Source organism: Vicugna pacos, chromosome 3, assembly GCF_048564905.1.
Source record: "Vicugna pacos chromosome 3, VicPac4, whole genome shotgun sequence".
Classification (NCBI taxonomy): Eukaryota; Metazoa; Chordata; class Mammalia; order Artiodactyla; family Camelidae; genus Vicugna; species Vicugna pacos.
In genome coordinates this window covers 94,684,579-94,712,502 of record NC_132989.1, presented here as the reverse complement: position 1 = coordinate 94,712,502, position 27,924 = coordinate 94,684,579, and the positions used below count along the sequence as shown (strand labels likewise).

Here is a 27,924-nt window from a genome sequence, read left to right as displayed (position 1 = left end):
AGTCAATAAATAGCTTTTTATAATTGACCAGAAATAGACTAATTGTTCCCTCTGATAAGCCTCTGGATCCAAAATGATCTTTAAGGACAGTGCCAAAACATGTAAGAGTCATTGGAATAGTCTGTTCTTTCCTAGAGGTTAGGAATAAATTTGATAACTTATAGTAAATTATATTAAGCCCATGTGTCCATTTAGGTAAGTAAATTGAACCATTTCCTGCTGAATAATTAAGCTATCCCATAGGTTTACTTTGGAAGGTGATTACACTTAAAATTCACTGGAGTATACTGTGGTAATAGTTACTTTTGACTCAGCATGAAACACTTATAATGTTTCATATATATGAAAATATATGCCTTACATTTTTGGTTGCAACTTTGAAAACACCCCTTCTTCCTTCCTCCTAATGATTCAAGTGTATTTAATTTACTCAAATTCTTCTTTTCTGTGCTTTTTTGTGATTTTTTTTTTCCCCCAGAGATGATAGGGGCTTGATCATTTGTTGTGCTTCTATGTAAAGGATATTCAGAATTACAGGAGCAAAAAGAATGACCTCTGCAGTGAAAAACAAGGGTAAGGAGTGTTAAGATCTGGTTTATGGAGTTTAATGGTTGTCTTATAGATAAAAGGAGAAAGAGGAGAGAAGCTCATGTTAAGCAAGGATTCCTAATTGCCAGGAAAAGCCAGTGATAACAACTTCAAAAACTGCCCATAAATATATTGCTGAACTGAGGGATTATGGCCTTTTCCTGAAATTAGTGTAAAATTATATGTAAAGGTCAAGAGAGCATCATTAATATGTATGACCAGATTCCAACTCTAGTAGGCAATCCATTCCCTCAGGCATAGTTGAGCATTGAAGGAGAAGCATGCTGTGTAAGCCTGTGTTGTGTAATACAGTTGTGCTTTACAGTTGTGTCCTTTGGTGTTGTGATTGTTGAGGTGGGCCAGGAAAGACTCCGTGTACCACCAAGAAAAGATACGTGTGGCCTGTGGGACCCCTGAGAAGTTGGTGTACCTCTTCTGGGCATCATAACTAGTTCTGCTCTTAACTGAGCCAGAGTCTGAGGAATTACCCTTGATAACTCCCTTTCTTTCAACCCCTTTTTCACCAGTTCTGTAGATTCTACCTTTGAAAATGCGTTTTGAATCTATTTGCTTCTCTCATTTTTAAAATATTATTTGAATGAATGAATGAATGCATTCAGCTACCCAAGTTCAAATCACTGTCATCTCTCAACAAGTCTTTCACTTCTGTTTTTCTTCTACTGCAAACAGTGATATTTTCTAAAAAAAAATCACAAATAAAGTCCCAGCTTAAAATGTCTAGGCTTTAGGCTAAGATCCAGAATGTTTATCACTTCCCACATGACCTTGCATAATCTGGTCTTGGCTCTCTTTATCTCATCCACAGCAGCTGGCTTTCTGGTCCCCCAATAACTCAAACTCTCTCCCACTCCTTGGCTTTAGCACCTGCTCTTCCCTCTTCCTGGAATGTTCTTATTTCCATTATTCTGGTAAACTTTGCTTCCTCAGATATACCTTCCCCATTCTATATTAGGTTCCTCTGTTACACGTTTTGAAGTCCTACTACTATTCTTGCAGAGCACTTGTTATAGCTGGCAATTATATAAGTAAAACTTCCAGAGTGAGTTAGTTGTCTGTAGTCTCTGCTCCTTCTTCCTCTGTCATTTACCCCACAGCCCAACCCAGTTAAGTTCTGAGTCACACTGCTTCACTGAAAATGCCCTCTTCAGGATTCTCAGTGACTTATTTTGCCAAACTCACTGGTAGTTCTCTCTCCTTTCCTTACTTGACTTTTCAGCAACCCTCATCACAGTGGATCATTTCCTTCTTGAAACATTCATTCTTCTTGGTTTTTGTCACCATTTAATGTGGTCCTCCAGGATGCAGGGAGACGTATACAAGAGGCTTATTGGGAGGAAGGGCTTACCTGTGAGAGATACAAGAGGAAGAAAGCAAGATTGGCTAGGTCAGGTCTTCAGACCAAGATTTAATAGCGGTGAAAGAAAGTGGGAGGAAGCAAAATTGGATAGGGAAGAACTTCAGACCATGCTGCAAATCTAACAGAGTCCTTGGCAATCCTACTGGGAGCTCTGGAGCAAAAGTTGCTTGTTAAAAGAGGCCTGCATTGGGTTCTTGGTCAGGCCATATTACCCATAGACTGCTCAGTGATCAGCTGGGGTGACCTGGGAAGAATGTCACTTAGGCTTAAAAGTTGAGCAGATCCTGAGGCTGTTAACAGTTGGAGGTTGTCAGTTAACTGCACTCCTTACAACTGAATGACAAGTGGTTTCTTGAAGGAAGATCCTAGCAGCACACCTCCATGACTTTCCACAGTGACACTGCACATTTCACAGTTTTCCTCCTTCCTTACTGACCACTTCTTCTCAATATTCTTTGCTTTTTTTCTCCTCCTTTACTCAACCCTTCACAGTTAGAATGTGTCAGTATTTGATCTTGGCTGCTCCTCCCATTTGAACTCCCTTCCTAAATCTCAGCAATGCTTTTCCTGGCCTTTGTATGTAATTTCGTATCCCACCTCCCCCATCCCAATTTTGTGTATTTTATTTCTGTATACCACTTAATTCTTCTAGCTATTTAGTCTTTAAACTTTATTTTGACTTAGGGTATTAGAACAATTTGGTTCTTTTTTGCTTTTAATTAGTTGCAAGTTAGCCCTTCCTTCCAGCTTTGTCTACCAAACAATTCTTTCTCAGCTTCCAGGGTATCTAATGTAAGGCGAGTCAAAGTAACTGGACCAGAGCCTAGAAAATTGAGTTTATTATCGTCCTTTTAAGAAGGCTTTTGGGTGCTATCTGGAACTTTTTTCTATAGCCTTCTGTCATAAAAATGATGTTTTTTTCAGGAAAAATGAGAAATTTGATGAAGTCGCTCTCCTGATAGTTCAGAAGGCTAGGCTACAGATAGAGAGCTCAGTCCCAGGGTTAGTTCTACAGTGTAGACATCAGGTTACAGTGGCCCAGTCTGGAGCACTGGCGGCAGTTTGGTTGGAAGTAGAGCACAGATACGAGGCATGCTTCAGAATGAGAGTCATAGGAGCTTAGCATCTGATTGGATGTGCATTCACTCATGAGTTACTGGCACCTGATCTGTGCTCTGTGTCACACCCTGGGCTAGGTTTTAGGGAACACTAGTGAACAAGGTAGCTCACTAAAAACTACGAAGTAGCTGTGGAAGAGAAAGACACTGCTGAACTCATAATTATGGTGTGTAATCAGTCCTTTGAAGCAAACAGACTGGGTCAAATGGTCCAGCATTATGGTGATGATGATGATGATGATGATGATGATGATGATGATGATGATGATGATTAGAGAGAGGTCAGGGAAGACTTCCAAGGAGATGCCATTTTCGTTGTGAACAGAAAAGGAGAGAGAAACAACGATGAAGCAAGGTGATGTTCCAGACAGAAGGAACCACACATGCGTTGTAGAGATGGGGATGGAGAGGAAGGAGTCAAGGGTGAATGAGACCACTTCCTTGAGCACTTGTATTAATGCTGATTCTCCCAAGTGAAACTGGAAAGGTAGGAGAAGCCAGTCTGAGAAGGGTAAGAGATAACATTCTAATTTCGACATGTTAAGTTCTAGATGCCCACAGGAAAACCACGTCTGGTTGGTAGTTGGAAATGCAGAATTGCATCCCAGGCAATAGATAGATATGTGGTTAGTCAACTTAGGCCTGAGATTCATTATATAAGTGGTGGTTGAAGCCATAGGGCTTTGTATAGTTACCTCAGAATCCTGACAGACACCAGCTTTTTAAAAAAAAATACTTAAAAACAATTTTTTAAAAAAATTAATACAATTTTTAAATGTTACACTCCATTTACACTCCCTTTGCCATACAGTACATCCTTGTAGCCTATCTGTCACCCACTAGTTTGTACTTTCCACTCCCCAACCCCTATATTGCCTCCTAAACTGTTAGTCACTAGTTCTTTAAATCTGTGTCTGCCTCTTTTTTGTATGTTCATTTGTCGTTATTTTAGATTCCACATATGTGATATCATACAGTATTTCTTTTTCTCTGTCTGCCTTTATTTCACTTAGCATAATGCTCTCCAGGTCCATCCATGTTGCTGCAAATAGCAAAATTTTCAAACACCAGCTCTTTAAAGGCACAGGTCAGATGTGGTTCAGCAGAAGAGACAGGAGAACTTAAGGGCAGAGGAGGAAAAAGCTTCAAGACAGATGAAGGGTGTGCTTAAGTGTTTGGCAGCCAGGGAGTTATTGCTGGTCTCAAGAATTTAGTTTCAGAATAGTGACAGAGACAAAAAGCAAAGCTTCATGAAAACGTGAAAGAGGCATTGGTGAAGGGAAGAGAAATGGAGAGATGGAATTAAGGGAAGTTTCATGAAGGGTGGTGCAATGGATCAGTACAGGCAGAGCAGAGAGAAAGAATGAAGCTAATGATGTGAATAATTATAAACATGTCAGGATTTTTGTTTTGCCCTTTTTTTCAGGCTCTGTACCAGACCATTGTCATTTTATTTTATAGCTCTAAGAGTAACGAACCCACTGTTAGTGGAGACCACTTGAAGATCAGAGAGTTTCAGAGTAACAGTGTAATCAACATGTGGAAGCAGTCTTCCAGTAGTTAACCATTCAGCTGCAATTAAACCCTATTTATGAAATTTTAATAACTTACTGACTTCTTGGCTGTGCATCTCATGGTTCTTTTTTTTGTTTTTGTTTTTGTTTTTAATTAATAGACTTAATTTTTTAGAGCAGTTTCAGATTCATAGCAGGATTGAGCAGAAAATACAGAGTTCATATATAGCCCTCCCCACTCACATATATGCTCCCCTACCCTCAGTATCCCTCATCAGTGTGACATATTTGGTACAATCGATGGACCAATATGCACACATTATTATCAACCAAAGTACATAGTTTATATTAGGATTCACTCTTGATGTTGTACGTTCAATGGGTTTTGATAAATTCATAATGACAGATAGCCATGACTATAGTATCATACAGAATAATTTCATTGCCCTAAAAATCCCTTGTGCTCTGTCCAGTCATTCCTCTCTCCCTCCCTTTCCCCAAGCTACAATCTTTTTATTGTTTCTATAGCTGTGCTTTTTCCAGAATGTCATTTGGTTGGAATTGTACAGTTTGTAGCCTTTTCAGACTGGCTTCTTTCATTTAGTAATACGTCTTTTAAGCTTCTTCCATGTCTTTCATGGCTTGATAGCTCATTCCTTTTTTTTTCTTTTTACTGCACATGTATTTTAAACTTTACATATATGTACTATTCATTGTTTCTGAGAACGTTTAGAACTTCAGCTTTTTAAACTTACATATCAAAGGAATAAACCCAACCACAAAGTAAGAATTAATTCAAAAAGATACATACACCCTGCTGTTAACAGCAACATTATTTATAATTGCCAAGATATGGAAGCATCCTAAATGCACATCAATAGTTGAATAGATAATGAAGATGTAGCCTATATATATGTAATAGAATACAACTCACCATAGGAAAGCAGGATATTTTGCCATTTGCAGCCCTTCATTCACTTTTTTTTTTCACTTCAAAAACTAGAATTTTATAACCGGCATAAACATTTCCATTACATCAAAAACAACAAAATACCCAGAAATAAACTTAACCAAGGAGGTTACCTATACTCCGAAAACTGAAATGATACAAAGAAATGGAAAAATTTCTTGTACTCTCGGATTGGAATAATCAGTGCTGTCAAAATGGCCACACTGCCCAAGGCAATCCAGAGATCCAGTGCGAGCCCCCTCCAAACACCCACGACATTCCTCACAGAACCAGAACAAACAATTCCAAAATTTATAAGGAACCACAAAAGACCCTGAACAGCCAAAGCAGTCTTTTGTAGGTCTTTTTTTTTTTTCCTTTTTCTTTTTGTTCTCTTTTCTTACGGTTTGATGACTAGAGAAGACCCTTTAACATTTGTTGTGAAGCTGATATGGTAGTCCTGAATTCCTTCAGCTTTTGTTTATCTGTGAAGCTTTCGATTTCTTCATCAAGTCTGAATGAGAGCCTTGCTGGATAGTGTATTCTTGGTTATAAGTTTTCCCTTTTCATCACTCTAAATATATTGTGCCACTCCCTTTTGGCCTGTAGAGTTTCTGTTAAAAATTAGCTGATTTGGGGAGTTCCCTTATAAGTTATTTGTTGCTTTTCTCTTGTTAATTTTATTATTTTCTCCTTAATTGTTGTCAATTTGATGACTATGTGCCTTGGTGTGTTCCTCTTTGGGTTGATCCTTTGTGGTACTCTCTGCGCTTCCTGGACTTGGGTAACTGTTTCCTTTCCCAAGTTGGGGAATTTTTCAGTGATTATCTCTCCAAAAATTTTCTCTAGTCCTTTGTCTCTCTCTTCTCTTTCTGGGACCCCTATAATGCAAATATTAGTGCGCTTCATGTTGTCCCAGAGTTCTCTTGAACTATCTTCATTTCTTTTTCAATTCTTTTTTCTTTTTTCTGTTCTGCAATAGTGATTTCCACTAATCTGCCTTCTAGCTTACTGATCTGTTCTTCTGCCTCACTTAGTTTATTCTTGGTTCCTTCCAGTGTGTTATCCATTTCAGTGATTTTATTATTCAACTCTTGGTATTCTTTATATTTTCTAACTCTTTGCTAAAAACCTCGTTCTGTGCATCTATACTCCTTTTGAGTTCTCTGAACATCTTGGCTATCATTACTTTAAACTCTTTCTCAGATAAATTGCCTGTCTTCTCATCACTTATTTCTTCTGGGATTTTATCTTATACCTTGGCCTGGGAGATATTCCATTGCTGCCTCATATTGTCTATCTTTCTATGTGTTTGTGGATTCCTTCCACAGGCTTTGGGATTGTTGTTTTCTTATTTCTAGTATCTGCCCCTAGTGAATGAGGCTGGACTAGAGGCTTATGCAGGTTTCCTGGCAGGAGGAGCCGGTGCCTGCCCGCTGCTGGGTGAAGCTTGGTCCTGGACCTCTGGTGGGTAGGGCTGTGTCTAGAGGCCTTTGTGGCTTAGGAAGTCTGCTGATGGGTGGGGCTGTGTTCCCACACTGTATATTGTTTGGCCTGAGGCTTCCCTACAGGCTGTTGGGTGGAGCTAGGTCTTAGTGCTAATGATCTGATCAAGATGTCAGACTCCAAGAAAGCTCATGTAGATGAACACTCTTGGAATGTCTGCCACCAGCTTTTATGTCCCCTGGATGAGCTGCAGTTATCTCCCACATCCCCAGGAGACCCTCCAAATCCAGCAGGGAGGTCTCGCCCAGTTTCCTATGAAATCACTGCCTCTGCCTTTGGACTTGGCACACGCAAGTTTCCGTGTATGCTTCCCAAGCAAATGGAGCCTCCGTTTCCCCCAGTCCTGTGCACAGGGCCCCTGGAGCCAAGCCCCGCTGGCCTTCAAAACCAGATGTTCTGGGGTCTCCTTCTCCTCCCAATGCAGAACCTGGGCTGGGGAGCCTGATGTGGGGCTTAAAGCTCTCATTCCTGTGGGAGGGCCTATGCAAATTGCTGTTCTTCAATTTGTGGGTCACCCACCCAGGGAGTATGGGGCCCAATTATATCACAAGCACACCCCGCCTACCATCCTGCTGTAGTTCCCTCTTCATGTTTCCAGTTGCAGAAGATCTTTTTTGCTAGGTTCCAGTCTTCTTTTCAACGGTTGTTTAGCATTCAGCTATTTGCATTGTAGTTGCGAGGAGAGGTGAGCTCGTGGTCCTACCACTCTGCCCTCTTGACCGGAAATCATCTCATGGTTCTGTTTTATTGAAAATCAAAGTAAGTTTGTGTGTTTCCATAATGATTAAGGTACAGCATTTTGGGTAATTTTCTTCCTATAATTAAACGCCATAAATTCAGTAAACTTATTTGAGCTCACTTGCAAGGCACAGCTCTTGGTACTAGGTACACAGAAATGTACAAAACTGGACTCTTCAATGATGTCAGTTTACTGTGGGACTGAAGAATGCACAGTGTAAAATATAATGTGATATGACAAGTTTTATTCAAGACGTGTAACATACTCAACCCAATAGAAGCACAGAAAAAGTGATAGATTTAGCCTGGAGAACTGAGAGGATCTTTCCGTATGTGGGCCCTGACCTGAATCTGACCCATGTCTCTTTCCCACATTGTATTCTCATCGAAATATAGCATATTTGAAGTTTTAATTTTCCTTGCATAGTCTTTTTTAAAAATTACTTTTATTGAGTTATAGTCATTTTATAATGTTGTGTCAATTTCCAGCATAGAGCACAATTTTTCAGTTATACATTAACGTACATACATTCATTGTCACATTCTTTTTCGCTGTGAGCTACCACAGGTCTTGTATATATTTCCCTGTGCTATACGGTATAATCTTGTTTATCTATTCTGCATATGCCTGTCAGTATCTATAAATTTCGAATTCCCAGTCTGTCCCTTCCCACCCCCGTCCTCCTTGGCAACTGTAAGTTTGTATTCTATGTCTATGAGTCTGTTTCTGTTTTGTATTTATGTTCTTTTTCTTCTTTTTTTTTAGATTCCACATATGAGCGATCTCATATGGTATTTTTCTTTCTTTCTGGCTTACTTCACTTAGAATGACATTCTCCAGGGACATCTATGTTGCTACAAATGGCGTTACATTGCCATTTTTATGGCTGAACAGTATTCCATTGTATAAATATACCACCTCTTTTTTTTTTTTACATTTTTTATTGATTCATAATCATTTTACAGTGTTGTGTCAAATTCCAGTGTTCAGCACAATTTTTCAGTCACTCATGGACATATACACACTCATTGTCACATTTTTTTCTCTGTGATTTATCATAACATTTTGTGTATATTTCCCTGTGCTATACAGTGTAATCTTGTTTATCTATTCTACAATTTTGAAATCCCAGTCTATCCCTTCCCACCCTCTACCCCCCCCCAGTAACCACAAGTCTGTATTCTCTGTCCATGAGTCTATTTCTGTCCTGTATTTATGCTTTGTTTTTGTTTGTTTTTGTTTTTTAGATTCCACATATGAGCAATCTCATATGGTATTTTTCTTTCTCTTTCTGGCTTACTTCACTTAGAATGACATTCCCTAGGATCATCCATGTTGCTGCAAATGGCATTATGTTGTCGGTTTTTATGGCTGAGTAGTATTCCATTGTATAAATATACCACCTCTTCTTTATCCAGTTATCTGTTGATGGATATTTGGGCTGTTTCCATGTCTTGGCTATTGTAAATAGTGCTGCTATCAACATTGGGGTGCAGGTATCTTTTTGAAGTAGGGTTCCTTCTGGATATATGCCCAGGAGCAGGATTACTGGGTCATGTGGTAAGTCTATTCCTAATCTTTCGAGGAATCTCCGTACTGTTTTCCACAGTGGCTGTACCAAACTGCATTCCCACCAGCAGTGTAGGAGGGTTCCCATTTCTCCACAGCCTCTCCAGCATTTGTCATTTGTGGACTTTTGAATGATGGGCATTCTGACTTGTGTGAGGTGATACTTCATTGTAGTTTTGTTCCTTGCATAGTCTTAATCCTGGTATTGCTATTAAATTTTGTTTCTCTAGTTCCTAATATAAATATTTCTCCAAACTCTGTTCCTTGAAGGCACACGATAAAGAGATAGTAAAATGAGGAAACAAACAAATGAATCAATATATTTGACTAGACTAATAGTTTTGCAAGGACAAGATGTTTGTTTTGTTCAGTGCTGTATTTCTAGCACTTAGAGAAGTGCTTGGCCTATCAGTAGGTCCATAAATACTTCTTGACTGAATGGAGGGGAAAGGGAGGGAGGGAGAGAAGAAAGAAAGGAAAAATTAAAATATTTTCGCTTCTAGAAGAGCAAAGCAAAGGACAAAAAACCCAACTCTGATGAAGAACAATTTTGAAAAAATCAAACATTTGGAACAGAGATTTGATTATAGTCTGAAGGAAATCTGAATTTCACTAAATGAACTTTTATTTGTTTCATTATTATGAATAATCCAGTGTGGTAACATTTTCTTTCATACAGTTTTGAATAGATTAGGCACAAAAATGGAATTTTTGTGATAGACAACAGCTTTTAGAAACAAGAAGCCCCCTAAACGTTTTATAGTAATTTTTTTTAGAAGATCATCTCTACTTTGTCTTCATAGTTTCTTCTGTCTTGTATTGCCTTAGTACTCCATTTTAATTTTACTCTCCGAGGATTTTCATGTAATATACTACTTTAAAATTATTGGATTTTTATTCTAACATACTGATTCTTTAGAGGTCACACGTGGGAGCACATTTGAGTCATCTCAAAAATTAGTTTCTTATCTGTTATATACCCAAGATAATATACTGCTTCTTAAATGTATGTAATTATAATGTCTGTAGTAAATATAGTATCTGATATCAACATATGTAGTAGTGAAACTGCTTTATAATTTTATCTACTTAATGAATTCATAAATTTTTTCATTGCCCTGTGCTTAATTTTCCACTCACTACATGTGAATCAAATTAAGATAGTTTATTTAGAAGCTGTATTGCCAAGCAGCTATGGAAAGCTTCTTTGGCTTATATTTTGAATTTTTCCCCCTTTGTCTTTGGCCAACAGCTCAGCCCCTTTGGTGTCCCATCTGCTTCACACACGACAGCTGTGGCACATTTCCATTTGTCTGAGTTAGAAAATACAGACACCTTTAAGTAAGCTTGGATATTACCTGCCATTGCTGTCGGTTCAGTACAGTTAAAGACAGGAAACTTTTTGTTTTTGTTTTCCCCAGCAATTGATGCATACTGTGAATTTGTAGTTTCTGTTTGAAATATACCTCATTGAATTCTAGAAATTAATTGTTTTCAGACATATAAGCATTCACCCAAAGGGACAGCATGTTGCTACACTCCCTCTTTGCTTCCTCACTCTTCATATTAAGTTCTTATCACCATACTGGTGATTGGTTCTGCTTTTTGACTGATAACTCTTGATTTCAGCTTTCCTTAAAGAGTCTAAACTGGTCTAGGGCAGATCCTACTTTTGGAATTCCAAATAATAAAATTTTTCTCCTAACTTTGTAGTCAGTATACCCATGAATTAGGAAAGTAACTTTTTTTAAACCCAAATTATCAACAGCTTAAAAATAGCACTGTTTATTTTTTCTGTTGATTTGTTAATTTATTTATTTTAATGCATCTTATCTCATTCCAAAAAAGAATTTGGAGAAGCTCAAAATAATAATAGTAGCACAGCATTATAAAAAATAAATCATTCAGGGCCATGGGAAGTTAAGAGTGAAGGGATAAAGTTAGTTCACAAAAAATTATTTGGAAGATTTTGCTGATCAGTGGATAAACTTGGGTGTTAATTCAGCTCTAACCTTGTTAGTGATCTGAACAAAGATGGAGACATGCTCGGTTAAGAGTCCCAGGATCCCCAGGATGAAACATAGAGCTTTTCCTTTCAAAAGAGTATAAGGGAAAAATGTTCCCCAGGGGCTTTCATATAGGGAGCACTAGCTGATAATAGACAATATTCTCACAATAAACACAACAGTGAATTTATGATAATTGGGCATTTACTATGGACAAGGTGCTGTATTAAGTCCTTTATGTGTATTTTCTCATTCAATACCTTACAGTGACCCTGTGAAGTAATTATTTTCAGATTAGGAAACTTAGGCCCAAGAGGTTAGGTGGCTTGTCCAAGATCACATAGTAAGTAGGGGAAAAGGATTTAAAAACAGGCAAATCTGATTCACTGTCCTCACCCTTAATCATTTTTCTGTAGTGTATTCATGTTATTATTTTTTTGTTACACCCCTCAACGTAAGTCAGAAGCAGGACCAAAAAATGAAATCCAAGAAAAGCCATTCTAAGAGAGGATCAAAGCAATGCCATCTAAATATACAGTCAGATCTCTGAAGGTCCTACTTTGGCCAGGAGTAAAATTTAGTTAACCTAGAACTGTATTCTTAACCTTTGTTGGGTCTCTTTGATGATCTAGGGTAAGCTACAGACTTTTTCTTCAAAAGCTACACATATGTACTATTTTAGGCAACTCACAGACCTCCTTTCCCTCCCCCAAAAACCCTCCCCGCAAAATCCCCAAAACTATACATAGATCTAGAGATGGTCAGCAGAGGGTCTAAGGCAATAAGCTGATAAATATTAGCTGTTTCAAATAGGGACAGATCTTTTTGCATTAACTGGCTGTTGACTGTTAGATGGCTTGTCTCTTCTGAAGTGACAAGTGAGGAGATAATTCACTAGATTCCAAATCCCAGATCTCACAGTACTTTAGCCAACTCCCAGGGGTGGGGGAAGTGTATGAAAACTTCTATTTATTTTAATTTATTAAAGCAATGTCTACCTTATTAGTACCTTTGATGGTCTCACTACTTAGTCAAAGGATGAATCATTTTTTATTTTTATTTATTTTTGCTGTGAGCATTATTTTCTTATAGTAAAATATATATAACATAAAATTTGCTATTTTAACCATTTTTTAAGTGTACAGTTAAATGGCATTAAGAACATTCAACATTGCTGTGTAACCATCACCACTGGTCCTCTCCAGAACTTTTTCATCATCCCATACTGAAACTGTACCCATTAAACAATAGTGACTCCTTATGCCCCCTCCCCTCTAGCCTCTAGCAACCACTACTCTACTTTCTATCTCTATGAATTTATCTATTTTAGGTACCTCAATTAAGTGGAATGGAATATTTGTCCTAATGTATCTGGCTTAGCATAAAGTCTTCAAGGTTCATCCATGCTGTAGGATGTACCCGAATAGAATGCATCATTTTAGCAGTTGTATTCTGGTTCTCACGTCTCCTGGAGTAAATTGAAGTGTTGTGCTGACCATTTTATTCAGACTAACTGTAGGGATAGGTGAAAACCAAACTATGAAATCAAACCTTTTAATATTTTAGGGAGATGTGTAATGATTGTCCCTGAAAACTAGATTAACAGTACTGTAAACAGTACTTTTCAAAGTGCCTTTGTCAGACATCTAGCAGTATGACCCAAGAATTCTCTGCTTACTTGGTAGTATATGGCCCAGTTTCATACAGTGATTATACAGCCAGAGGTCTACACACAGTTATCCTTTAGGTATCAAGGTACTTCTCAACCAGGCTGACCTGGATCAGAATCCTAACTCTGCCACTAACTGTATGATCATAGACAAATTACACAACTTCTCATACCTCATATATAAAATGAGGATGATTATAGGTACCTTCCTCAGTGTTGAGATAACATGTGTAAAGCCCTTAGTGTAATGCTGGTATGATGCAGACTTGATAAATGTTTAGCTTTTATTAGTAGTATTATGCCTAGTGGTAATGCTGCAGATGGTGAACATTTCTTTATGACTCTTTCTGTACTGGAAAGGCATTTCTGGAGAGCATTTGGAGAAACTGCTGACTTTCAACCTGTTTTCAGCATAGGCTATCCTTGTGTTTAGTACTTTTTTGGCAGAGTCTCCCCTCAGTGCCTTTTCTCAAATGACCCATTTCTGATGGCAAAAAGGCTGCTTGGATGGTTACCCCCACTCTGTTGATCCTAGTAGTTCATAACTTCTGTGCAAGGCTTTAAACTACGTGTGGTGAGTTTTAAGATTTTTCCTGGATTCACGTTATTTCCCCATTGTGCATCAGCTGATGCTGATTCTTCTATGTGCTGTTTCTCCTTCCTTACACACAGAAAATGTATCCCCTAAAGGTATTTTAAAAGAGTGTCTAACAGAGCTTATTCAAGGGGAAAATGCCTGGCTTATGAACAGATGTGTAACAGGTCTGGGAGGATGAGAAAGTGTGAGAGATAGAAGATAGAGAGAGAGAATTATAGTAAATGCAGTCCCTTACCCTAGTATCCTTCTGAAAGTGTTTTCTCATTGATTACCTGCATTGGGAGAGAAAAGTTGATATTTATTTTCTTAAATAGTAAGGACTACAGTTCTATAATATAATATACTTTATGAGAGACTTTCAGAGTCACTACTTATTCCTAAAAGATACAAAGTATAAATTATATTCAGCTTTATTTTACACTGGCTTTATAGGTATGGATGTTTTGCAGTATTCTTACTCAACTAAAAATTATTGCTTGAACCATCAATATTTATGGTATATTAATCAAAAATTATTGTGAACTTATCTGTTTTCATGGATCCATATAGACAACACTATGAAACATGAGAGGGCAGTTGGTACAGTAGTTTATTATTTTGCTTATTTGAATATTGACATTAATTATTACTTAATCCTTTTGTGCCTTAGTTTTCCTCTGTAAAATGGAGGTCATAATAGTACCTTCTTCATAGAGTTGAGGATTAAATGATGAAGTGCTTAGAACAGTTCTTGCTTTGTTATGAGCATGTAAATGTTATTTACCATGATTATTAGTACAAATCTTAGCTTTTATTCAGATTATTAATTAAGTGTTCTGAATTCGTTATCAAACACATCTTGACATTCATGATTTCTGGAAATAATCCTTCAAGTACTAGAGTTCTGTTGTAGATTAATTTGTTAGAGATATTGAAAAAGGTTCATTATTTTTAGTGTAAACTTCTAAAATAACATTGACTTCACTACTTAACTCTACAACTTCATTAAGCATTGTTTAACTTTTCAGTCAGGAAGAACTGTCCATTCCCTTTCAAAAGAATATTTATCTCATTTTCAGATTTGCACTGAATCACTCTTTGGCACGTAAAATGTTATCTTTAGAATCTGTTTTGCAGATGTGGAGGCTGCTGCTTTGAAACTTGGTTGAGTAAAAATTTTATGTATGTATTGTATTTCAGAGGCATTTAAAAAAATTAAGTATAATGACTGTAATCATGAAGAATAATGCCTTCATACTTCAGCGGCCTGTTGGAAAGCCTGCTTGCACCTGCTAATATCCAGAGAGAAGCTGATCCAGAAGTACTGTTGAGGCCTGGCAGCACCAGGGTAGAGGGTGGGTGGAGGCAGATTACTGTAAGACTTGTCATACCCACTTTATCCTGTGTTGACTACCATATTCTCTTTCCTCTTCCTCCATATCTTCCCCATTCTCCACCTCCACCCAGTGGGCTTTGTATTGCTCTTGTCAGAAGTTAGTGTTACTTCTTAACATAAATTAAACAGTCATTTGTAATTATAGGCACACTACTTATTTCTCCATATTTTAAGGTCAAATCCACATGTGGTTTCTTATTTTGATGTATATAATAAGAATAATTAATTAGTGGGCTAGCACACCCCAGGTGGATTGGTTGTGAATTTCCCCCAATCATGTACATAGAAATGCAGTGGGAGAATGACAGAATTCTTCTGTCTGTTCCCAGTGCCTTCTCCCGAAGAGTAGTTTTTTAATAAGTGATTTCTTCGTGTTTATTTCCAATTGGTCAGAAATACATATGGTTAGAAGCACTGGATCTCTACTATTTTAATTTCATTTTCTTGTGTTTCTCTCTTCTCAGATTTTCCATTTCTATTAATAACAGCATCATTTTCCTTTGTCTAGGAACTTTGTCAGGGACACTGTCTTCATTCCTTCTTGGCTCCACACTCTGCAGCCATGGGCCAGGTCTTGTTGCTGGAGCACCAGTCCAGGCAGACTTTGGGGTACACTGCTTGCCCAGGAGAGGAGTTCAGGCCTGTCCTTCATGATCCCAAACCTCTTTTGATGTTGAATCTCCATTGCTTCCCAAAGTTTACAGAATACTGTGCACACTTCCCAGCTGGGTTTGCAAGGTCTTTCCCAATCCAGTCCCAGCCTGTTTCCATTTTCATCCAGACAATGTGTAAAACACCTTCTACCCCCCGACAAAACACACGCGCGCGCGCACACACACACACACACACACACACACACAGTGACTGTATCAGACTATATTCACCATTCCTTTCAAGGCCTTTTCTTGTGGTATTCCTTCTGCCATAAATTCCCTTCTTCAAAATCTAGCCCATAACTCCTTCTTCCCATTTAGGAGACAAATCAAATGTTCTATCCTCTCCTCAGCCTCTCTTCCTCAGTTCCATTCTTTTGCATCCTTTTACCCTAGCCAGGCTTTATCGATTCTTATCTGTATTTTTTATTTCTTATTTTTTTTCTCTTACTATTTTTTTTACTGAAGGATAGTTGATTTACAATTTTGGGTTAGTTTCAGGTGTACCACAAAGTGATTCAGTTTTATTTGTGTGTATATGTGTGTGTGTTTGTGTATTTTCAGATTATTTTCCATTATAGGTTATTACAAGATATCAAATATAGTTCCCTGTGCTACATAGTAAATCCTTGTTGCTTATCTACTTTCTGTGTAGTAGTCTGTATCTGTTAATCCCTTGCTTCTAGTTTATCTCCTCCCTCCCAATTCCTATCTGTATTTAAATAGCATTTTATGCAGGAGCACTCTATGCCTGCTGTCTCTCCATTATAACTTCCCACTCCTAATTCCAAAGTATTTTGATTTCTGCTCCCATCATTCTACTAAAGTTGCTCTTGCAGGCCTCATCTATGACCTTTATCTGTTAAATCCAATGAAAGCCTTTTACTCCTTATTTTACTTAATATCTCTTTGGAACTGACACTCTTGATCATACCATCCTTTTAAACTTTCTCCATTGTCCTTCCTAACACTGCCCTGCCCTTCCTCTCATACCTCTTTCTTGTCTTTTGTCTCACTCGTTTTCCTTTTGGCTGCCTATTTCTTAAGTATCTGTTCCATGGGGATTTGTATTCTGCAGTTCCCACAGTATCTTTGTCTGCATTCTGATGACTCCTAATTGTATTCCTTTCCCTTGCCCTGTACCGCAAGATTCTCCACCTGGTTGCCACACAGATACCGGAACCTTAACCTGCTCTTACTTCCTTTAATATTACTATCTTTTGTCTTAACATCACACTTTCCACAACTCCGTCTGACTGAATGAATGGCGCCACCTCCTTTCCCTCCTCAAAGTTGTTTTTCTTTTACACTCTCCTTACCTCACTGCCTTAGCCCAGGTCTTGATCATCGCTCACCTGGGCTATGCAGCCTGAAGACTTGTCCTCTCCACTCAGTCTTCTCCACTGCCATCCCAAGTGGTTTCCTAAAGCACAGGTCTGATTATATAACTTAAGTCACTCCTCTATTTAGTGGCTTCATAGTCTCCTGGAGTATAAAGCCTATAATCCCAGTACAGCTTATAGGATACCTTTTATACTCTGTATTGGATACTCGTTACACTCTGGTATTGCCAACGATTATTAACCATCTCATCTTCTACTCATGCCTACTGAGCACCTCGTCCTCTTGTCAAAGCAAACAACTTCTTGTTCCTAGAGTAAGCTGTGCTTTTGCAAGCCTTCATATCTTTGCATCTTCTACACCAATTCCTAGAGTTCACCCCTCTCCCCCAACTATAAATTTCACTGGCAGAATCTCAACTCTTCCCCCAAAACACACCTCTGAGGAACCCTTTCCAGATCTTTCCAAATGAGCTATCTTTTTCCCTTCTCTGGATGCTTCCTCATGATGTGATGACACCCCCCTCCCCACTTTTTCTCCTCCATGTGGGTATATATTCTTGGAGAACAGGTACCTTTGTATTCTCAGTATCCACCAAGATATCTAGCCTGTAGAAAGTATTTAATATATAGTTGTTGAATTATGGTCCTATAGCTTATTGCTTGTATGTTATTTCCACAAGCCAAGCTGTGATTTCCATGAAGGCAAAGGCCCTGTCCTAGTCAATCTTTGTTTCCTCGGAGCTAGGAACAGTGCTCATTGCCTCAACAGAAGTTAATGGGAGCAAATCATGTTGAAGAACATTTCAGGAGAATTCAAGAGTACAAGAGTACTGAAAGATAGCTAGATGATGAAAATATATATTGTAAATCTGGCATAAGATTTTAATTTTATTGAAATCTTATTATATGTACATAGTGATGCTAGCTGTTAAGAGAATAAAAGGAGTCAAAATGAGTATCTGTTTGGAAGATGCTGATTCACAATTTTAGGTCTTTGAAGGTCTTCATACAGTCTTTTGAAATACTTGTGAAGCATTTTTGCCATAAGTCTGAGTAGAACAATTCTCAGCATCTATTTGTGAGTGTTCTCTTAAAACACTGCACTACTTCTCTCGTGAGCTTCATAATGGGTTAAAGTGAAATGGCCTAAAGGGAAAAAAAGGAATCTACTGCTGTGACATATTTGGATATACATCGGAATATGTAGTTTTCCCTTCTCTTTCTCTCCTTTTCTCTTCCTATATTTAAGGTCACTTATTAATATATAAATATGAATATATTAATGAATGTATTGTATATTTATATCTATATATCCTATTTATACACAAACCTTTAAGCAGTTGGACATTTGCTATCTGGTGCAAGGTTTTAATTTAATGTTGGTAGGAAGCTGTTGAGGACTACTTCACCTGCAGTCACTTGGACTAGAACTCTGTGTAATTTAGTTTCCTTTATTTCTTTATTTACATACTAGACCCTGATCTCTCTTGTTGTTTGATTTAATGAAATAAAAGATTTAAAAAGTGCTTTGTAAAGAGCTTTAGGGTTATTTGGTTTATAAGAGCAGGGCATATTTTTGTCTAGTAAGAATATTGGGATATATTTTAAATTGAGAATTTCATCTAATTCTGTTTGACCCACTTTCTCATCTGAGGTTTCTGAAAGTGATTTTCAGAGATGTTTAATTTTTTATGGTTTTTCCTAGGAATTTATTGAGATGTTCGGCTATCCTGATTCCAGCTAAAACTAGGAGAGGTTGGGGCAATTAAATGATTTTTAGTATATTTACAGAGTTGGTTAACCATTACAACAATCTAATTTATAAGATTTCCATCACCCTAAAGAAAATCCATGTTTAGTCATTCCCCATTCTTACTCCCAGCCCCAGGCAAACAGTAATCTGCTTTCTGTCTATATATTTGCTTTTCATGCACATTTCAGATAACTGGATTATACAGCATATGAGTTTTTGTGTCTAACTTCTTTCACTTAGCATGATACATTTTGAGGTTTATCCATGGTGTAGTATGTAGAGGGTTGAGTAGTAGCCCCCCAGAGATACTTCCATATGAAACTCCTGGAACCTGTCAATGTTACCTTATTTAGAAAAGGGATCTTTACAGATAAAATTCTTTAGGATCTTGAGATGAAATCATCCTGAGTTATCCAGGTGGGCCTTAAATCCAATAACAAATATTTAGACAAAAAAGGAGAAGATACACAGAGGGGGAGGCTATGTGAAGATAGAGGCAGAGATTGGAGAGATGTGGTTATTAGCCAGTGAAGCCAATCAGTGCTAATAGGCACCATAAGCTGAAAGAGGCAAGACGGAATTCTCCTGTAGAGCCTCCAGAGAGGGCAGACTTCTGGCCTCCAGAACTGTAAAGAAATAACTTACTGTTGTTTGAAGCCATCCAGTTTGTAGTTATTGTTATGGCAGCCTCAAGAAAGTCATATACTATAGTGCGTATCACACCTTTTTCTTTTTTATTGCCAAACAAGTAGTTTTCCATTGTATGACAATTTAACATTTTGTTTATCCATTCACCAGTTGATAGAAACTGGGGTGTTTCCAGTTTTTGTCTGTTACAAATAATGCTTCTGTGAAGATTCATGTTAAAGTTGTTGCATGAGGATATGTTTTCAGTTCTCTTAAGTGGATACTTAGAAGTAGAATTGCCGAGTCATGTGGTAAATCTGTGTTTAATATTTTACAAAACTGCCAAACTGTTTTCCAAACTGGCCACCATTTTACATTCCTACCATTGAAGTGTAAGGGTTCCAGTTTCTTTACTTCCTCACTACGTTTATTATTGTCTGTCTCTTGATTATTGCTGTCTAGTGACTATGAAGTGATATCTCATTGTGATTTTTTAAATCATCCTTTTGTGTGTGGGGGGGATTGTGTGTGTGTGTAGGTACTGGCGATTGAACCCAGGACCTCATGCATGCTAAGCATGCGCTCTACCACTGAGCTATACCTGTCCTCCCTTTTAGACAATTTTAAAGGTTACTTTACATTTACGGTTATTATAAAATACTGGCTATATTCTCTGTGTGGTACAACACACCCCTGAGCCCATCTTACATCTCACTGTGACTTTGATTTGTATTTTCTTAATAACAAATGATGTCAGGCATCTTTTTATGTGCTTATGGGCACTTGTATATATTCTTTAGTGAAATACGTATTCAGATCTTTTACCCATTTAAAAAATGGGTCACTTATTTTTTATTAAGTTGTAAAGTTCTTTACATATTCTCAATACCAGTCCCTTCTCAGATATATGATTTACAAATATTTCCTCCAAGTTTATGGCTTGTCTTTAAACTTTCTTTATAGTATCTTTTGAAGCACATACAATTTGTTGATATCCAACTTAATCTTTTTTCCCCCTTTTATTATTTGTGCTTTTAGTGTTGAATCATGCCCTGATTCAAAGTCATGTTTTAAGAGTTTTACATTTATGTATATAAATGTTAGACATAACATAAAATGATCTCTTTTGAGTTAATTTTTGTTTGATGTTAAGTAAAGGTCCACATTCATCATTTTGCATGTGGATATCCAACCGTCCCAGCATCATGTTTTGAAATCAAAGACTGTTCTTTTTCTGTGAAATTATTTTGGCATATTTGTTGAAAATCAATTGGCCACAAATGTAAAAGTATAAGGGGTTATTTATTGTGGCATTCATTCCTTACTCTAAGTCTAGATTTCATAAAGCTGAATTTTAATAATTATAAGTGTAGAGCATTAACATTTCTTCTGAAAGCAACTGCATTTTTATTGCAATTACCATGTGTATGTAGTGTGCATAATGTGAATTATGTGTGTTTATGAAGAAGTTAGAACATTTTCCCCATTTGTATGGGACAATACCTTTAATACCTGGGCATTTTTGAAAAGAAAGTTCTTCTTGTTGGATTTGTTCTACCAAGAGAGCCAGCAAGTTTCAAACTCTTACATCACTCAACTTGCCTGTGTAGTCTTTCGAGAAAAATTAAACCAAGATCTCTTAAGTGATTTCCATACAAAATTAATGCTTCCCTTGACTTCTGCCAAATGCTGTGATGCATTTATGCAGCAGATGCCAGAAAGTTTAGAACTCGTATCTGGAAAGAATTCAGAATTTTAAGATAGAAAGCATTTGTGCCTCGGGCAATGTAATGACCCCACCTGTGTCTTTTTCTTGTCTTCTGGGTGTTTTCATTTTGTGTCCAGAAAGGCCCAGGCAGATCCTTCTTCTATTTTTAAATCTTTGTAATGAAACACAGTTTTAATTTTACAAGACCAGATCTCACTCCAAGTTTCAAAATATGTGTTCTTCAGCGTTAAATGTTTTGACAGATACCTAATGGCCTAGCACTTTAGCATCCATTTTTTCAGGCACAGATTCAGAGAATCAGAGCCATAAAACCATAGTGTAATTAGTCACCATCAGATGCTATGTAAATTTATATTTCATCCATCTATATGCTAGGTTAGCTTCTTTCTTTCTTTGTTATTTTGATAACTAGCTCAATCTGCTAATATCTCCTGAAACAAATGGAGTATACTTAGTTATTGGGTTTATTAACTTTAATATTTAATTTATGGTCTAAGAGGAGGAGCAGAAAGGAACCAGTATTTATTGAGTGCCTACTGTGTTCCAAGTACTGTTCTAGACACGTTTACATCCCTAATCTTATTTAATCCTCACAACCCCTCATTGTTGGTATTATTGTCCTACTTTTAGAGATGAAGAACTTTAAACAAGCCAGATAATGATAATGATACTTTATAGTACTTGTGTGGGGCCTTTCATATCATAATTCTAAAGTATCATTTGACATTTGGAGATGTTCAGTTATTAAAAAAAAGAGAAGCTATCATAATTTATCCCCATTGTTGCAGAACCAAGGGCAGAAAAAAAAGGCACATGAAGTATTTCTCAACATTTTTGTGCATATTAACTATGCAAAACATTAGTGAACGGAGACAAGTAAACATTCATGAGGGGTAAGGCTTTATAATGCTCAGATAAAAATGGTACTGAAGCAATTGAATATCCATATACAAAAAAAAAAAAAGAACCCTGACTTCATAACACATATAAAAGCTAATTCTAATAGATCATAGACCTTGTTGTAAAACTTAAAACTATAAAATTTCTAGAGGAAAACAGAAGAGAATTTCTGTGACCTTGGTTTAGGCAAATAATTTTAGATATGACATAAAAAATTTGATAACTCAGGCTTTATCAAAATTTAAAATGTTTGCTATTTGAAAGACTATTAAAAATGAAAAAAAACAAGCTACAGACTTGGAAAATATTTGCCAAACACATGTCTGGTAAAGAACGTTTATCCAGAATATCTAAAGAACTCTCAAAACACAATAATAAGAAAATAAGCAACTAAATATTTAATATGGAGAGACACTGCACCAAATAAGAGAAAGAGATGACAAATAGTACATAGAAAGATCTTCAGTATCATTTAAGAAAAGTAAATTAAAATCACAATACCTACACACACCTACTAGAATGGCTTAAAAATAAACAACTGATACTGCCAAGTGCTGATAAGGATATGAAGCTCTTATACATTGCTGGTGGAAATGCAAAAATGGAATAACCACTTTGGAAAATAGTTTAGCAATTTCTTATAAAGTTAAACATACACATTCCATATGACTAGCAATTCCATTTCTAGACATTTAGCCAAGAGAATCAAAAACTTATTTTACAAAAAAAAAAAAACAACAACAAAAAAACCCCACCTGTACATGAATATTTATAGTGACTTTATTTGTAACCACCTCAAACTGGAAACAACCCAGTATCCTTCATTTGGATAAATCCAAGTGGATAAACAAAATGTGTTATATCCATGTACTGGAATAATATTCAGCAAGAAAAAGGAATGGACTAATGATATATGTAACAACAACTCAGATACATTATGTTAAGTTAAAGAAGCCAGACTGAAAAGGATACATACAGTATGATTCCTGCTATATAATATTGAATAAAGCTTTTAACTATAGGAATAGAGAACTGGTCAATCGTTGCCAAATGTTAAAACTGGGGAGAGAAGTTTTCTATAATGAGGCAATATAAGGGAAGTTTCTGGAGTGATAGAACTATGTATTTGTCAAAACTTATAGAACTGCACATTTAAAAAGATGAATTTCATTATGTGTTATATCCCAGTAAGTTTTGTCTATCATCCATGCATCAGTAAGAGTCGTCTAGGCATAGAAAAAGTCTTTATTTCATCTTATTTTGAAATGTATTTTATCTAGCTGTAGAATATTAGATTGACTACTTTTTCTTTCAGAACTTCAGAGATGTTTTTCTGTAGTGGTTTGGCTTAGATGATTTCTGCCAAGAACTCATCTTTGTTTTTTGAAGATGATGATGATGATGATGATGATGATTACTATCATTATTACTATTATTATTACTATTATTATAATTATTATTATTACTACTACTACTTCTACTACTATTATTACTACTACTACTACTACTATTATTATTATTATTTTCTTCTCTCTCTCTCTGGGTCTTATAGATTTTATTTTAGTCTCCCTTAGTGGCAGTACTCCTTTGCCTGGGACTCTGAGCAGAAGGGTATTCTGTCCCTCCCCCAGCTTAGATTCCTGTTACTTCTTACTTGGTGAAAACTCAGGGTATTAAGCTTCCTCAAGAGGTGTGAGATGCTGCCTGGGCCCTAGAGCAGGACATCATTCTTTTTCAGTAACCTGTTTTTTCCAGTGTGTTTTCTGGTGTATGTTATATAACAATATATAAGCATATGCAAGTTATTTAGAAAATAATGTGTGTATGTAGGAGGTATATGCTCAACAGTTTTACTGATGAGAATTGTTTGGAAGCTACTGCTTTAGAGGGTCAGAACTAATAACATAGATTTGAAGTAGAATTTGCCACTTGCTATTTGATTTGATGAGAACACAATTTGTATAGTTCGCTTTATTTCAGTGAATAACCTCATTTATAAGTGGAGAATGTTTTACAATGTACATTTTATTTAAAATATTTAAGTAAGTTTAAGTATCATTTAAATATTAAATAAGTTTAAAACCATTATATTTATATGCATAAAAGGTGAAACAATGTTTTTGGACTCTTTTGTGTTTTAAAATACTTTCTTTTTTTTTTTTTTACATTTTTTATTGATTCATAATCATTTTACAGTGTTGTGTCAAATTCCAGTGTTCAGCACAATTTTTCAGTCATTCATGGACATATACACACTCATTGTCACATATATCATAACAGTTTGTGTATATTTCCCTGTGCTATACAGTGTAATCTTGTTTATCTATTCTACAATTTTGAAATCCCAGTCTATCCCTTAATACTTTCTTTTTTATAAATGAAAATCTCCTTATTCTTTTTAGGACTGTGAGGACATGGGATGTTGAAAATCCAAAGAAGCAAAAAAGTGTGTTTAAACCACGGACGATGCAGGGTAAAAAAGTAATTCCCACCACGTGCACATACAGTAGAGATGGAAACCTCATAGCAGCTGCCTGCCAGAACGGAAGCATACAGATCTGGGATCGAAATTTGACTGTAAGTCAAGGACATTTAAGTCCGTTTTTCTTGGAAGAAAACTACCTTATAAAGACAAACATCATGTTAAAATATTATGAAGATCAATTTCCTGAGTTTAGCCCTAATTTAAACTTCAGTGTTAGTTGATAAAACATTGCGACTTTTGCAGTAAACAGGATTTCAGCAAACATTCCAGCTCAGTATTTTCCAACGCGTATTAGATTTTGTTTTTAAAATAAACTAGATCTGTTGGTATAAAATTTAAAAAGCATAAACTAGTTTATTGTATGACATCTCAATGTACTTGATTTTGATAGTGAAGGATTTTATAGTAATATAAAACGAGACTAAGCAGAGAACTAGAAAATACATTTTAAAAGATTTAAGAAAACCTTAAAATGACGAGGATGGTTCTTCAGTTTTTATGCAGTGATTTCTGTAGTAATTTAAATAATATTTTGTTTGGACATTCCACAACATTCCATTTGAGTATGTTTCACATTTTTTTCTTTTCAATTTTAGATCATTATTAGAATAAATAAATTTTGGAATTGGATAGGGATCGTAGAATTCCATAACCATAGAAATAATGAATATAAAAGCCTTTGGCTAATTCTTTGAAGGGGCTTTGTTATATGTATAGATGGTAAGACAAGAATTTTAAGTGGAATGACTCTAGATTACTAATGTTAAAATGAAAATCTGCACTAATGTTTTAATACAGATTGGTTATCTTATTTTAATAAAAGGTTCTGGTCAAATTATTAATTTAATAAATATTTATTAACTACTTACTATATGACAGGCACTATTCTAGGCACTGGGAATACTGTAGATTATCAAAAAGTCCTGCCTTCATAGAGCTTACATTCTAGGTCTTTTTAAAAGTTTTAAAAAATAATATTCTTTCAAATAAAATTACCCATTAAGCATTTGCATTTTGAAAGAGGCCCCAGGAAAATAGTTGTCTTTTCAGACAGATGAGTTAGTCACTTTTCTTGGAATAAGGTAAAAAGTAATGATAGAGGAAAGAAGAATCCATATTAATAATGCTGGAAATATCTTTGGTATTTTCTGTTTGTCAGATCTTTTTATTTCTGTTTTCATCTCTACTATAAACCCCATAAAGCTTCATAACAGCTCAGAGATTTTAAAAATCCTCTGAATTGTAAACTGAGTTTTAAATAAGCAATAAATTTTTTAGTAACTGGCTTTCATCGTCTCTGGGTGCTGTTGATTTAAATATAGAAATTCTAAAACCTGAAGTTTTCTTCTGAAGTTTTAATAGTGATGTGTTTGGTATAGTGTATGTGTGTGTGTCTAAATATGTGTGTGTTTGTATATATGTATATATATTTGCCTTTTTCTTAGAGCTCATATATTTTTATAAAGTTGAGTATAATTTTTAAACATTGGCCTTGCATATCTCTTGAGATAGTTAATATATCTCCTATTTCTAGTTTTGTAGAAGACAAAGCTATTTGAATGCCAGTCCCCTCAGACCCCCAAAGAGTCTTAAGCCATTCTGCTCATTATAGTCTTTTATTCTATTTTGTTAGAATTTAATAAGATGTGAAGGGATAGCTTCCTATTCATTATATTTCCTTCATATTTTTACATTTGCATGTGTGTATGTCACCTGAAGACAAATTGAGAGGCAAAAACCTGCTAGCAGGAAACAGTTTGATTTAAAAACAGATTTAAAATTTTCCTAACTACTACTTCAACAATAATTATCTATAGGGAAACACTAAAGCTGAGGTAAGAAACCATAGTTTTTCCACACAAGTAGCTGAAGAATTACATGGCATCTAATGGTTAATACATACATTTTGTGACAATTAAGTAAAGCTACCATAATTGCCATGTTTAATCATAGAAGTCCCATTAGACCAACTTGAGCTTAAGCAAATTAAATGAAACATATTTGTGTTCTTAGAAGTAAGGTGTCTGTCAGTGATTAATTCCTATGTTCTTAAGACCTACCTTTATTCTAGAATTATGCTGACTAGTATGGTAGCCACTTGCCACATTGGATTGTTTCATTTTAAAATAATTTCAGTTCCTCAGTCATACCAGCTGCTTATTGGACAGCACAGATAGAAAACATTCCCGTCATTGCAGAAAATTCTGTTGCGCGATGCTGCTCAAACGGAGTGTTTGTTTGCCCGGCATCCCTCTCAGTCACATGATGATAGGCTGTCTTTCAGTCTGAGAAGATGGCCACTTCAGAGGAGCTTCTGCAGGTATGCACCGCCTCCCTGGTCCCTCACCACCCCCATTCACCAGCATATATCTGAGCAACAGCAGGGAGATTAGTGCTTAGTTGGAGTAAAGTAGGGGAGGTGACAAAGCGGAGGTAACAGCATGCACCCTGACTCAGGGCCTTTACCTACGTTGAGCCTGTTAGCCTCCAACACTCTTCTCCTAGACGTTCACGTGACTTTTCTTCCTCACCTCTTTCAGTACTTGGCTCACATTTCCTCTTCTCAGCTAGGCCTTCCCTGACACCACACTACGTAAAATTGCAGCCTTTGCCCCACAAGTGGCACTTGGTGTCCCTTGTACTTTCTTCCATGTTGATCACCATCTGACATACTATACATATATTTTATATGTTTATTGGCTACTTCCCTCCAGTAGGATTTTGGTTCCATGAGGGAAAGGATTATTGTCTATTTTGTTCCCTGCTGTATTCCCAGAGCAAATAACGATGACAGATCCTTAATAACTTTTTGTTGAATGGATGAGTGAATGAATGTTATTCTGAAAAGGTAACATAAAATGAGATTTTCAGTGTATTTCTAAGAAATCATTAAAAATAGTAGCATAAATAACTATCTTTGTTATATGAAAACATAATGCAATGGAGATATGAAAGAGAGGAGGGGAGAGAGATCAGGAAGGGAATATTGAGGTAGTTGTTAATACAGCCTTAATTGTATATAAATACATAATAGGTGGATTTTTAAAAACGGATTTCTTGTCTCTTTCATGTATAATTTCTACCTTCCAGCATGTATAACCTTATAAAAAATACCAAATGACTTCTTCTGTTCGTATAAAAATACCTACCAAATTCTTTGGATGTACTTTGCTCAAAGCAGTGTCAGTGCTCTTTAATATCTATCAAGAATCTCCAATATGCTAGACTCTCTACTGAAGGAACATGCTGTACTCCCTTGTATTGCAGTCACTATTTGTAGACTAAGATTTTGGCAGGAACATGAGGACCCATCATATTCATGGAGTTTTGCCTTCCCTAGACATAGGTGATGGGAGGAAATAATACTTGAAGTTTGATTTGGCAGTAGGGTACTACCAGCAACTTGACCCACTCCACCTGACTGT

General features: G+C 36.4%; 1 protein-coding gene across 1 annotated transcript in view; it reads left to right on the top strand.

Annotated features, from left to right (window-relative positions):
• Positions 1 to 27,924, top strand: part of WDR70 (WD repeat domain 70) — a 234,542-nt gene that overhangs the window by 120,418 nt on the left and 86,200 nt on the right. The window contains exon 10 of the mRNA XM_006207669.4: positions 24,417 to 24,591. Within this exon, the coding sequence (XP_006207731.1) occupies positions 24,417 to 24,591 (175 nt within the window). The remainder of the gene's footprint in view (positions 1 to 24,416; positions 24,592 to 27,924) is intronic.